General features: G+C 35.5%; 1 protein-coding gene across 1 annotated transcript in view; it reads right to left on the reverse strand.

Moving 5' to 3' along the window:
- Positions 1 to 3,607: 3,607 nt before the first annotated feature.
- The window catches only part of LOC127861167 (torsin-1A-like), a 36,909-nt gene continuing 27,813 nt past the window's right edge, over positions 3,608 to 12,703 (reverse strand). The window contains exons 3-5 of the mRNA XM_052399548.1: positions 11,137 to 11,312; positions 7,940 to 8,067; positions 3,608 to 4,332 (exon numbers count right to left, since the gene is read on the reverse strand). Coding sequence (XP_052255508.1) covers positions 4,064 to 4,332; positions 7,940 to 8,067; positions 11,137 to 11,312 — 573 coding nt within the window. The 3' untranslated portion in view covers positions 3,608 to 4,063. The remainder of the gene's footprint in view (positions 4,333 to 7,939; positions 8,068 to 11,136; positions 11,313 to 12,703) is intronic.

Raw genomic sequence — 12,703 nt, forward strand, 5'->3', positions numbered from 1 at the left:
TAAATCTTTTCACGAACCCCTTTACAGCCAGTTTTAGAGAACCTTTTTATTGGCTCGGGAAAGTAGGTCATCTTATCCGCTACCTTGGTAACCAGAGCTTCAGTCTCGCGCTCGCTCGTCGAGTACCGAGCCTCATGCAGGACTTCCCGGATACATTGCTGCACGTGGCTCTTTTCCAGGGGCAGAAAGGGCACGTGCGCGGATATAAGGGCATTCGACACAAGCTGCCGGCGCCAAACATCGCCTGATATGTATAATTTATTGTACCATATATGTATCAGATTAATAAAACACGTATGTCCACTACCCTGACTTTCAGGAAAATCGTCAATGTGACACAAGCTCTAAATGCATCGATTGTTAGTGTGACACACCTGTCACTCATGCATTACGTGTGTACATTATTTGAACTACTAATGACAAACCCAAATAAAGAGTTTGTTACGAGGTCTATTAAGTTACTTTCTCGGCTGGTATCGAAAGTGACCATGTAACTGCTTCACCACCGTCTCTGTGACAAGATGCTGTCCATAGATCTTGGATCGCAGAGTTAGTGACAATTCTAAAATAAAGCGTTTTATTACAGTGTGTTTAAACTGTGCTTACATATAAACCAAAAAAGCATTTTGATATAATACCAAAATCGCCCTTGTCGCGTTATTGTTTGTTTCTTTTTAAGCTTTTAAGCATTGACAGAAATTACGCTAAATGATCTATATACTATAGTAACATTGATAGAAAGAGCATCGCGTCAAGAACTCCAATTCTGTTAAAAATGCAAGAAAAATACTCACGAGTTACGTTAGTGGAGAGCCAGTGATCATCGCAGCACTCGAAACATCGACAGTACAACCAGGTGTAACTCGCAGCAGCAACAGCTACAATACCGACAACACCGGACACAACAACGCAACTTGACACCGCGCATATTTGAAACGAAATAAGACAAATCCAAACAAGAAGTTGTGTGCGCATTTCTACAAAAACTGTTGAATTTCATACAATTTCTAAAGATAAGTCTCGTGCACCAGTACGTTTTTAAAAAACGGTTTTCTAAAAAATAAGCTGGTATATGAATCCACATTTACTACTTCCTTTATGATCTTATCTCGGCTTACATGCACGCATTCCAAGGTAGCTATTGATTATTGATTTTTAAACAGAATACACATGTTTGCAAAGAAAATTGAAAGACGAGCAGTATCCTGTTACAACAGATACATTGTCAAAATGAACGTGCAATGTACGTCACTGAAGCATGTTAGTAATACATGTACAACTTTCTTTAATGCATAAAAAAAAACATTTTAATTTACAACGTACGTATGTAGAGTTATAGTTTGTATGCAACTTATTTAGAATGCATATCTCTTGTCTTTACGGTTTGTTGAGCTCATGAATCGAAAGTAAGATTTATCTAATCTAAATTGTTGATAGAGACAGTTAGGGGGGTGGGGTGATTGAATCTTATTGTTTTGATAAAGTTTAAAATAAAGATGATATAAGCCCATCATTTCTGCTATTAATTGATTCCAAAATCCCTTTATGCGTGACCTTTATACGCTTTAAGCACATCATTTACATTGGTCCTGTAAAAGTGACGCATAGACTGCATGGATGATGTGTAACACATCTTACTGGTAGGAATTAACGTCATCTGATGATTCAAACAGCCACAAATATTCGAACTTAATTAACGACTTCAATCTTGATTTAAGGATACATTGTAATGCGCGACATGTCGAGATGTTTGTATTTGTTTTTGCCTGAAAATTGATATATACCGGACAAAATAATGCTCAGACGAGCGTGTAGACTTTTCTTTTACTAGCGCGTTAAAATTTCTATTAGTGATTAGCATTTTCTTAGGCTATCGCGGTATTGTCTAGTGATGATTAGTTTTATTCAACGTGTTGATTTCAATCTAAAACATCTTTAATAGGAGTACATACCGGGTTTACATATTCCCTTAACTTTGACAAAAGACCTGTTTTGCACGTGGCACACTGTCACATAAAGCATTCAATTCTGAGGTGGTATGTGAAAATCCATCCCTGCTGGGGAATGATATGCTCCGCACTTAGTGTTCTTAGATTTGTTATCTGAACTTGAATTGCGACCATGTACATATGGCACTGTGTCCATTACTTGCCATTTAATTTTAAAACCCACACATGCTTGACAAAGTTATCCTCCTTCAAGTAACTAGATTTATTTGCAATATTTGTCTATATTTAATTGTGCAGGTTGCCTTACTGCGCAACTCTCTAGTTTTTTTGCGAGCCTATAATTTTGTAAATGCATTTGAAAATTCAGTCGTTATGGTCGAAGTTATGCCCGGTACAAAGTATGTTAAGGGCTGGATTCCAAGATATTAATCGCAGACATTGCTTTTTTTAATCATTATTTTCCACATATTTTTATTTTAAAACAATTTAAGTGTGACTATATCATATCAATTATATCTTAAAGCAACATTTTATCACAAGTTCTTTCATAACACATAAACGTGACACGTAAAACTTAATATTAATAGTATTGTTTGAAAACATAATTTGAACGGGGTTCTGTATCTTACGTCATTAGTCAAAATTAAAACAACTAGGTTTGATGAACAATTTGCGAGTTTTGTAGTGTTCTCTATATTACAGTAAGTTGTTTCATGTTATTGTTTTGGTATATTACTTATTATAAATTGACTTGTCCCATACTAAATTCGTTGCTACTCAAACTTCTCTTTCATTTGAGCTATCTCACCTTAATGATTTTAAGTTAATGTGTGTACATTTCATTAACAAAATTAAATGCTTTAAAAGTATACGGACTTTACACATCCAAGTGTTTTTGTTCGCTGTTCATTGTTTGAATGCAGTTTGCTTATTTCTTTAACGGGATATTTCGTATACATTAAATTTTTGTACCGGGTAATCCCGTCCATGTTTCTGATACATGCTGCCATTTCGTTAACAAATGGGCGATGGCAAAATATAATATTGATCAAAATCATGAAATATATTTTTTAAATACCATTTAAATAAATGATAATGAAATTGTAGGAACGATTCTAATAATAAACTTGTATTGCAAGTCGCACAATGTCATGCCCAAAGTTGAGGGATGAGTATGTTTCTTCTATACCTTGAAAGTAATTTAAATGTGTTTCCATATTTATGTAACCTTTCTGTTAAAACTGGTTGTGTAAAGTGTTGTTTTGTATTTCATATCGCATTTAACAACGTTTCCGTTGGCTTATTACTATTTATCTCTTCCTTGGTTTAACAAATTGTTTCAGTTAGAATGGATGTTATCAATGTATCAATGGCGTAATTGTTCTCAGTTCCATAAATTATAGGTATTCAATACCCTATGTAATGTATATAATATATATAATATTGCCATAGCAAATGCCTTAAAATGTTTCACTACTCGCTGTTATTGATTTATTCAAAAAATATTTGTAATTTGTATAACATTATATAATGAGTTTAGCGGACACGGTCAAGGGCTTTACCAACTCACTAATACATAGACACAAACAAGCAAAGAAGTCAAAATATAAGGAAACGGTATCTTTATAACTTTTTATTTAGAAAAAAAATGTATCCCACCATGTCAGATAATAAGAACTTAACTTATATATAAGCAGTCATAAACGATAGGACAAACAATACATGTCACCGCAATACTTCCAAAGACGGCTGCAACATGTTCATGACTTATTATGAACAAAAAAAGGAAAATAAATGCACATTTTCAACTGTAAACACTATATTTTGAGCACATTTTTTGTTTGTTAAAAAAGCCTTGTTTATAATAGTTAAAAAATATAAATATTTATTTTACCAGTTGACCCTATTGTTTATTGAATTGTGCAATATGTTTATTTAAATTGAATTATTGTATACCACCCATACAATAACACTTTAGCAATAAATACATCTATGCGAGTTTAAATAGATAAACTGATATATACACATCTCACTGATGTTTTCATTATGCACCAAATAAGGCATATATTAAGCAAAAAGAAACGCAACACAAATACTAATGAAAAATCAAAACTCTAGACGGTTTCCATAACAAAATCTATCTTTTGGTGTATTCTCTTGCAACCAGTTGTAGAGAAGAGCTGTACATCTTTTGGGTAGTACTCCAATTCATCTGCAATCTCCTGCACTACAGCGTCAGGGATCTCAGATTCAGACTTAAAGATTTTCTTTTCCAGTAAGGAGTCCTTGATGCACTGCTTCACATGTTTCCTTTCTAGTGGTAAGAATGGAATATATGATGAGATAAGGTTCTTTGTAATGAGTTCGCTGTGCCATAAGCCACCTGAAATGTAACGATGTTATAGTTCATGTAGGTTGTAAGAACAAGGGAGGTAACTACTGGATATGCTTCAAATTGCTTGTATAAAGCCAAGTTGAACAAGGAAGATGGGATATAATATTTCAGAGTTCTGTAATACTAGGCAGACACTTACAGACTTGATAATACAGCTGGATTTGATATAACATGTATTTAGTTCACCAGTGTAATAAGAATGGCTACTCGAATTCATATTACAGAGTTTTATAATACAAAGAAGGTTTATGTGATTTAATGAATGGAGGTCATTTCTGGGTTTTCTTTTACTACTGGATTTAATATGGTATTCCCTACGACCCCATAAAGAACAAAAGAAACATAGTGCACCGTGGCTGATAAGACCTTAATGTGCACTGTTACACAACTGAAACGTTATAACTATTCTGAGATAAAGATTTGAAATAAAAGTCAGATTTCAATGGAACCATGGAGATAATGAATTGATTTGACATAAAACAGTTCAATAGCAAATGGTTGATAATAACTGTATGTGATATTAAAATGTTAAGGAGTAAAATGAAGATAATAAATTGATTTGATATTACTGGGATTACAGAGTTCAACATTACAAGAGAGAAAAATATTGGATTTGATATGCCAGAATTCAATTCTTCAAGGGAGATAATGCAGGATTTTATATAACAGATTTCAATACTTCCATGTAGATAATCGCTGAATTCCATATTACAGAGTTCTTTAGTTCAAGGTAGATAATTCCTTAATTCCATATTACAGGGTTCATTAGTTCAACGTATATTTTTTGCTGGATCGTATATGACATAGTTTAATAGTACAAGAGAGATAGTTGCTGGATTTTATATAACATAGTTAAATAGTCCAATGGAGATACTTGCTGGATTGTATACTCAAACCCGGTTAACTCACGGATCAGGTTGAGTCACGGTATTTCATTAGCGCCCTCTGGATTTTGTTTATAAACAAACTGCGTGACCTACTTGTCAAATCTGACAGACAACATCTCTAGCTACAGATTGGAATCAATTTTTTGGTAATTAAATGTCGTAAAACTCAGACTTTAACAATATTTGAATTTTTAAAACTCAGCTTATCGTCGCAACGAAAAAATACGACATTGCTGGAAAATAACTGTGCTATTTATTTTATGTGTTGTCTTAAATTCCATATATTTTAATTTTTAAAGGGGAAGGGACCTATCTCAATATTTCAATAAAAAAAGATGGAGGGGTGGGGTGGAGAGGGGTGTATAGTGTGGTCATTCATTACATTATCTTCCAAAAATAAGAAATACAAATGCAAAAAAAAATACGAAAAAAAATTGGGGGGGGGGGGGGATTCTTGGGTGGGATAGTTGGACGGTATTTCAAAAATAAAAAAATAAAAAATATTTACGTTTTTTAACCATGTTTCATAAAAAAAATTATATAATTATTTTCTTGGGGGGTCGGGGGGTATAGTGTGAGGGTGTGGTCATTTGATGAAGATGAATTTTCAAAAAAAAAAAGGGGGAGCATGGTGGATGGTTTGGGTGGAGTCTATTGTAGTATGTCAGATAAGAGTTGTTTTGTCGAAGTATCAATCAAATATGACCATAAATAACGAAGTCATGGCAATTTTAGCAAAATTAAATTATTTGACCTTGAGAGTCAAGGTCATTCAAAGGTCAAGGTAAAATTCAACTTGCCAGGTACAGTACCCTCATGATAGCATAAAAGTATGTGAAGTTTTAAAGCAATAGCCTTTATACTTTAAAGTGGATGTAAACACAAAATTTAACCATATTTTCAAAGTTACTAAGTAAAAAAAGGGCCATAATTCCGTCAAAATGACAACCAGAGTTATGCAACTTGTCCTTTACAGTCCCCTTATGATAGTTTGTGAGTGTTCCAAGTCTGAAAGCAATAGCTATGATACTTTAGGAGTTAAGTGGACCAAAACACAAAACTTAACACAATTTTCAATTTTGTAAGTATAAAGGGGCCATAATTCTGTCAAAATGCCAGTCAGAGTTACATAACTTTGCCTGCACAGTCCCCTTATGATAGTTAGTAAGTGTCGCAAGTATGAAAGCTGTAGCATTCGCTACTTTTACGGCGGGAACCAGGCTCTACGAGGTGGGAACCAGACTGAATGAGTTTCTTGTGGGTGATTAATTCTACTTGTGGCTACGACGCATCTTGCGGGAATCGAGGAGAAATGAATCTGCGTAAGTTAGGTAAGCAGGACGCCATATTTTCTGCAGAGCTTTTCCAGCCCTTGCCAGGCCTAATACCAGGTTGTAAGTCCCCTTAACGGTGGTAAAAGGTGGCCAAATTAAATTACCATTCGACCATAAAGCATTAGCTTTGATACTTTAGGAATAAAGTGGACCTAAACACAAAACTTAACCAAATTTTCAATTTTCTAAGTATACAATGGGCACATAATTCTGTCAAAATGAACGCCAGATTTATCTAACTTTGCCTGCCCAGTCCCCTCATGATAGAAAGTAATTGTACCAAGTTTGAATGCAATAGCTTTGATACTTTATGAGAAAAGTGGACCTAAACACAAAAACTTAACCGGGCGCCGACGCCAAGGTGACTACAATAGCTTTTTTTTTCAAACATTAGATGAGCTTAAAATTCAAAAGTTCAAGAGGGATAATTTCTCAATCGATTTTATATTACTGAGTTCAATAGTTCAAGGATGATTAATTTCTGGATTTTATATTACAGAGTTCACTAGTTCAAGGCAGATAAATGCTGTTGTTTATTTGACAGAGTTAAATGGTTGAAGGGAAAAAAAGGCAGAATTTTATATTACATGGTTCAATAGTTCAAGGTAGATAATTTATTGATTTTATAAAACAAAGTTCAATATTTCACAGAATATAATAATTGGATTTCATATAACATTGTTCATTGTTCAAGGTAGATAATTGCTGGATTTTATATTACAGAGTTAAATAGTTCAAGGGTGATACAACCTGGATTCATTATTACTGAGCTCAAAATTTTAAGGCTTGATTGTATATTACAAAGATCAATAGTTCAAGGTATGTAATTGCTGGATTTTACATTACTGGTATAAATAGTTCAAAAGAAATAAGTGATGGATTTGATAAAACAAGGTTTACTAGTATAAGGGTGTCGGGGTGATAATTACAGGACTTGACATTTAAAAAATCATTAGTGCAGATTTCAATTATAAAAGGGAAATCATTTGTGGATTTGATATTACATTTGTAAAAAGTTCTAGAATTATTACATCTTGCTTTGATAATACAAAATTCCACAGAACAAGGGAAGAAAGTACTGGAATCCTTATAACAGTGTTAAATACATGGCTCTGGGTATAGTCAAAGGATTAATTTCTATTCAACCAAAATCAGAAATGCTACCAAAAAAGAGCTTTTGTATATTTGATCCTTTACACAGGTGATTGGCTTATAGTGTAAGTTTATGTACATATGACTGACAAGCTTAAAAGTGTCCATAGCACCTGACATTAACTCAATTTGATATTACTGTATTAAAAAAAAACCAGGGATGTAATTACTTAGATATTTTTTATAAGAGATATTTAAAATATAAGAGAGATCTATAATTACTAGATTTGATGTTCAGGGCAGGTAAGCGGATCACTTCCTCCATTTCCTTCAACTTGATGGATTCTCTGGCCACACCTTCATTCCAGTACCTCATGGTCTTCTCAGCAATATCATTACCTGCTGTATTACTGGAATGATCATGGACAGATATCTAAGAACAAGAGGCCCATGAGGGCCTGAATCGCTCTACTGATATAAACACTGTGCAAGTTTGGAAACATGAGGGCCATCAGGCCCTAAGGCGCTCACCTGAAAGCAAAAGGAACTAGACTATTCTGAAAAAATGCAAGCTGATACATGAAGATTATTTTGGACCAAAAAAGTGACTTTTAACATGTTTTTTTTATATTTGCCTTGTGACCTAGTTTTTGAGCTCATATGACCCAGCTTCAATCTCTGGCAAAATTTCATTGGGACAAATGTTCTGACCAAGTTTCATGAAGATTGGCCAATAAATGTGGCTAATATAGTGTCAACAAGTTTTCACTAAAGCCATATAAGGACAACTGCCCCCCCCCCCTGGCGGCCATGTTTTTCAACAAACCATAACCATTTTCAAACTCACTCAAGCTATTGTTAGAACAAATGTTCAGATCAAGTTTCATAAAGATTGGATAATAAATGTGACTTCTAGAGTGTTAACAAGGTTTTGTAGTAAATAGCTATTTAAGGAAAAATGCCACGCCCCCTTGGGGCCATGTTTTTTCACTGATCTCAACCATTTTTTAGCTTAGCCCAGATGTTATTAGTTCAAATATTCTGACTAAGTTTCATGAGCATTGGACCACAAATGTGACTTCTAGAGTGTTAACAAGGTTTTACCATACAGTAAAGTCATATAAGGAAAACTGCCCTGCCTCATGGGGGCCATGTTTTTCATTCAACTGGAACCATTTTCGAACTCGTCCAAGATATTATTGGGACATATGTTTTGACTAAGTTTCATGAAGATTGGACTAAAAATGTGACTTCTAGAGTGTTAACAAGGTTTTACTATAGCCATATAAGGAAAACTGCCACGCTCCCTGGCGGCCATGTTTTTCAACCAACCGGAACCATTTTCGAACTCGTCCAAGATATTATTGGCACACATGTTCTGACAAAATTTCATGAAGATTGGACTAAAAATGTGACGTCTAGAGTGTTAACAAGGTTTTACTATAGCCATATAAGGAAAACTGCCACGCCCCCTGGCGGCCATGTTTTTCAACCAACCGGAACCATTTTCGAACTCGTCCAATATATTATTGGGACACATGTTCTGACAAAGTTTCATGAAGATCGGACAATAAATGTGACTTCTAAAGTATTAACAAGGTTTGCTATATATAAAACTGCCACGCCCCCTGGCGGCCATGTTTTTCAATCAACCTGAACCATTTTCGAACTCGTCCAAGATATTATTGGGACACATGTTCTGAGTAAGTTTCATGAAAATTGGACAATAAATGTGGCCTCTAGAGTGTTAACAAGGTAAATGTTGACGACGCACAACGCACGACGGACAAAAGGCGATCACAATAGCTCACCATGTACTTATTTCTCCGATACTGCTCATATTCAATAAGGTTCAAGTCCTCATTGATATAAAGATACTGTGCAAATTTGGAAATAATTGGATGAAAACTGTGGAATTAATTGCGTAAACAAGCAGGATTTCAAAATTTTCTCATATTCAAGGGGAAGTCATTCTGGACTTATTGCTTCGATATTGCTCTTTTTAAAAAAGGGTTTGTTTCCTCATTGATACAAAGACACTGTGCAAGTTTGCCAAGAATTGGATGAAAATTATGGACTTTATCACATAAAAAAACATTTTTTTCTCAAATTCAAGGGGAGATAATTCTGGATTTATAACTCCAATATTGCTCATTTTCAATAGGGTTTGACTCATCATTCAGATAAAGACACTGTGCAGGTTGGGAAATGATTGGATGAAACTGTGGACTTCATTGCTTAAACAAGCCTTATTTCACAATTTTCTCAAATTTAAGGGGAGATAATTCTGGACTTTTTACTCTGATGTAACCCATTTTCAATAGGGTTCGTGTCCTCATTCATATAAAGACACTGAACAAGTTTAAAAAGAATCGGATGAAAACTGTGGACTTTTATCGCGTAAACAAGAAAAAGTCTAACGCACGCACGCATGGACGGACGACAGAAACCACGCCAAGACATAAGTTCTCCAGGCCTTTGGCCAGTATAGCTATAAATGATAAAGAAATCTAGGGAAATTTTACCCCCCCCCCCCAATTTTTATTTACTACTGATAAAATATATGTAAATATATGTTGCCTTAATAAATTATTATGAACAAGGGCTGTTTGTAAAACATGCATGCCCCCCATATGGGCTGTCCGTTGTAGTGGCAGCCATTGTGTAAATACGATTTTTGTCACTGTGACCTTGACCTTTGACCTAGTGACCTGAAAATCAATAGGGGTCATCTGCGAGTCACGATCAATGTACCTATGAAGTGTCATGATCCTAGGCAAAAGCGTTCTTGAGTTATCATCCGCAAATCATTTTACTATTTCGGGTCACCGTGACCTTGACCTTTGACCTTGTGACCTCAAAATCAATAGGGGTCATCTGCAAGTCATGATCAATCTACCTATGAAGTTTCATGATCCTAGGCGTATGCGTTCTCGAGTTATCATCCGAAAACCATTTTACTATTTCGGGTCACCGTGACCTTGACCTTTGACCTAGTGACGTCAAAATCAATAGGGGTCATCTGCGAGTTATGATCAATCTACCCTTGAAGTTTCATGATCCTAGGCGTATGCATTCTTGAGTTATCATCCGAAAACCATTTTACTATTTCGGGTCACCGTGACCTTGACCTTTGACCTAGTGACCTCAAAATCAATAGGGGTCATCTGCAAGTCATGATCAATCTACCCATTAAGTTTCATGATCCTAGGCGTATGCATTCTTGAGTTATCTTCCAGAAACCATTTTACTATTTCGGGTCACCGTGACCTTGACCTTTGACCTAGTGACCTCAAAATCAATAGGGGTCATCTGTGAGTCATGATCAATATACCTATGAAGTTTCATGATCCTAGGCCCAAGCGTTCATGAGTTATCGTCTGACAACCACCTGGTGGACGGACCGACCGACAGACCGACATGAGCAAAGCAATATACCCCCTCTTCTTCGAAGGGGGGCATAAAAAAGCTCAGCATACCTGAGAAAGAAGAAAATGGCTTTCCTGTAGTCGACACCCCCCAACTCCTCGTAGAAGTCAAGGTAAGGTTTGATGGTGTCAACTACACCAGGGGGCATCTTGTCCATCTCATCAATGATGATTAACGCACGTGGACACTCCTTCACAGCCCTCTCTATCATGTCCCGGAGTTTGTCCTTAAAATTAGCAAGAAATGTTGTAACAGCACAAACTGCTCCCAACTTAGGTATCTGCTTTACTAACAATCAGAGCTTCAGATAAGGGTCGTATTTTCGTTATTACGAATTATTTTCAAGTCCGTTCCGTATTTATTTTAAAATCTAGTGGTACCATTAAGAATTACAAAATTAATACGTATATAATTTTTACATCGGTTTGTATCGATTTTAATTTAGTTCTTTTCGTGTACAGGGTTCATACAGATTTTCTTGAATGATATTCAAGCACTTTTTAAGCACTTTTCAAGGGAAAAAAATCCAAATTCAAACACTTTTTTAGTTCGACATACTGAAAAATGTATAGTATTTTAGTGTCCAATACTGACAACATTTTTCGCTAAATTGGTCCCTTCATGCTTAACATTCTTTGTGACTTACAACAGTCTGCACTACCCTGATACCGTAACAACTGTTTTAATCAAAAGTAAGATATAGTACTGTAATTGACCAAAGGCATTACATATACCAAAACAAAACCCGTTATTTGTATTGAATATGTATTCTAAATGTTCACTCTTCTGGTGGCTTTACAACGCAGATTCCCCCATACTAGCCATCTCTATATCTGTTCTGCATACTTAGAATTGGCGTTGTCAATAACCTAAGGGTACTTCAAAAGTAACCCTTTCTGAAAAATGCACTTATTCACTGGCATATTTCAACTTGTTAGCACCGTAATGGCATAATGCATACAAAAAAAACAAAGTAAACCAATTGGCGACAGATGAGAAGTAGTTACCTCCCTTACATTATAAAACCTGTACAGATCCAGTACCTGCTAGTATAAACAGATCGGAACTGTCATAAATCTGGAAAAAATACTACGACTTCGGACTCGTGGAAAAGACATGAAAATATGTATTTTTACGCTTAGTACAGGCACCGTCTTCTTAAACAAGCAAATTCGTAGAATTGATATCCCCCGCAACATATGCTTTGTTTGAAGATGGGTGCAAATCGGACGGATGAACAAACTGACAGATTTTTTCAAGATACAAAGGGCCATAACTCTGGTTTTAACAGATGGTGTACAATGCCATTTGATGTGAATCATCCTCTTATGCATATATATACTAATACGAAGTTTCAATGAAATACGCCAAAGCACTTCCAAGATATGGCTCCGGACACAAAAGTGACGAACGGACGGACAGCCGAACGGACAGCCGGACAACGCCAAAACAATATCCCTCCGCCTCTGGCAGGGGATATATACTCATACCAAGTTTATATGAAATCCGCCAAAGCACTTCCAAGATATGGCTCCGGACACAAAAGTGCCTATAGTAAAAAGCATTTTTCAAGATACAAAGGGCCATAACTCTGTTTTTAACAGATGGTGTACAATG

The sequence above is a fragment of the Dreissena polymorpha genome, chromosome 15 (genome assembly GCF_020536995.1).
Source record: "Dreissena polymorpha isolate Duluth1 chromosome 15, UMN_Dpol_1.0, whole genome shotgun sequence".
NCBI classification, from domain to species: domain Eukaryota; kingdom Metazoa; phylum Mollusca; class Bivalvia; order Myida; family Dreissenidae; genus Dreissena; species Dreissena polymorpha.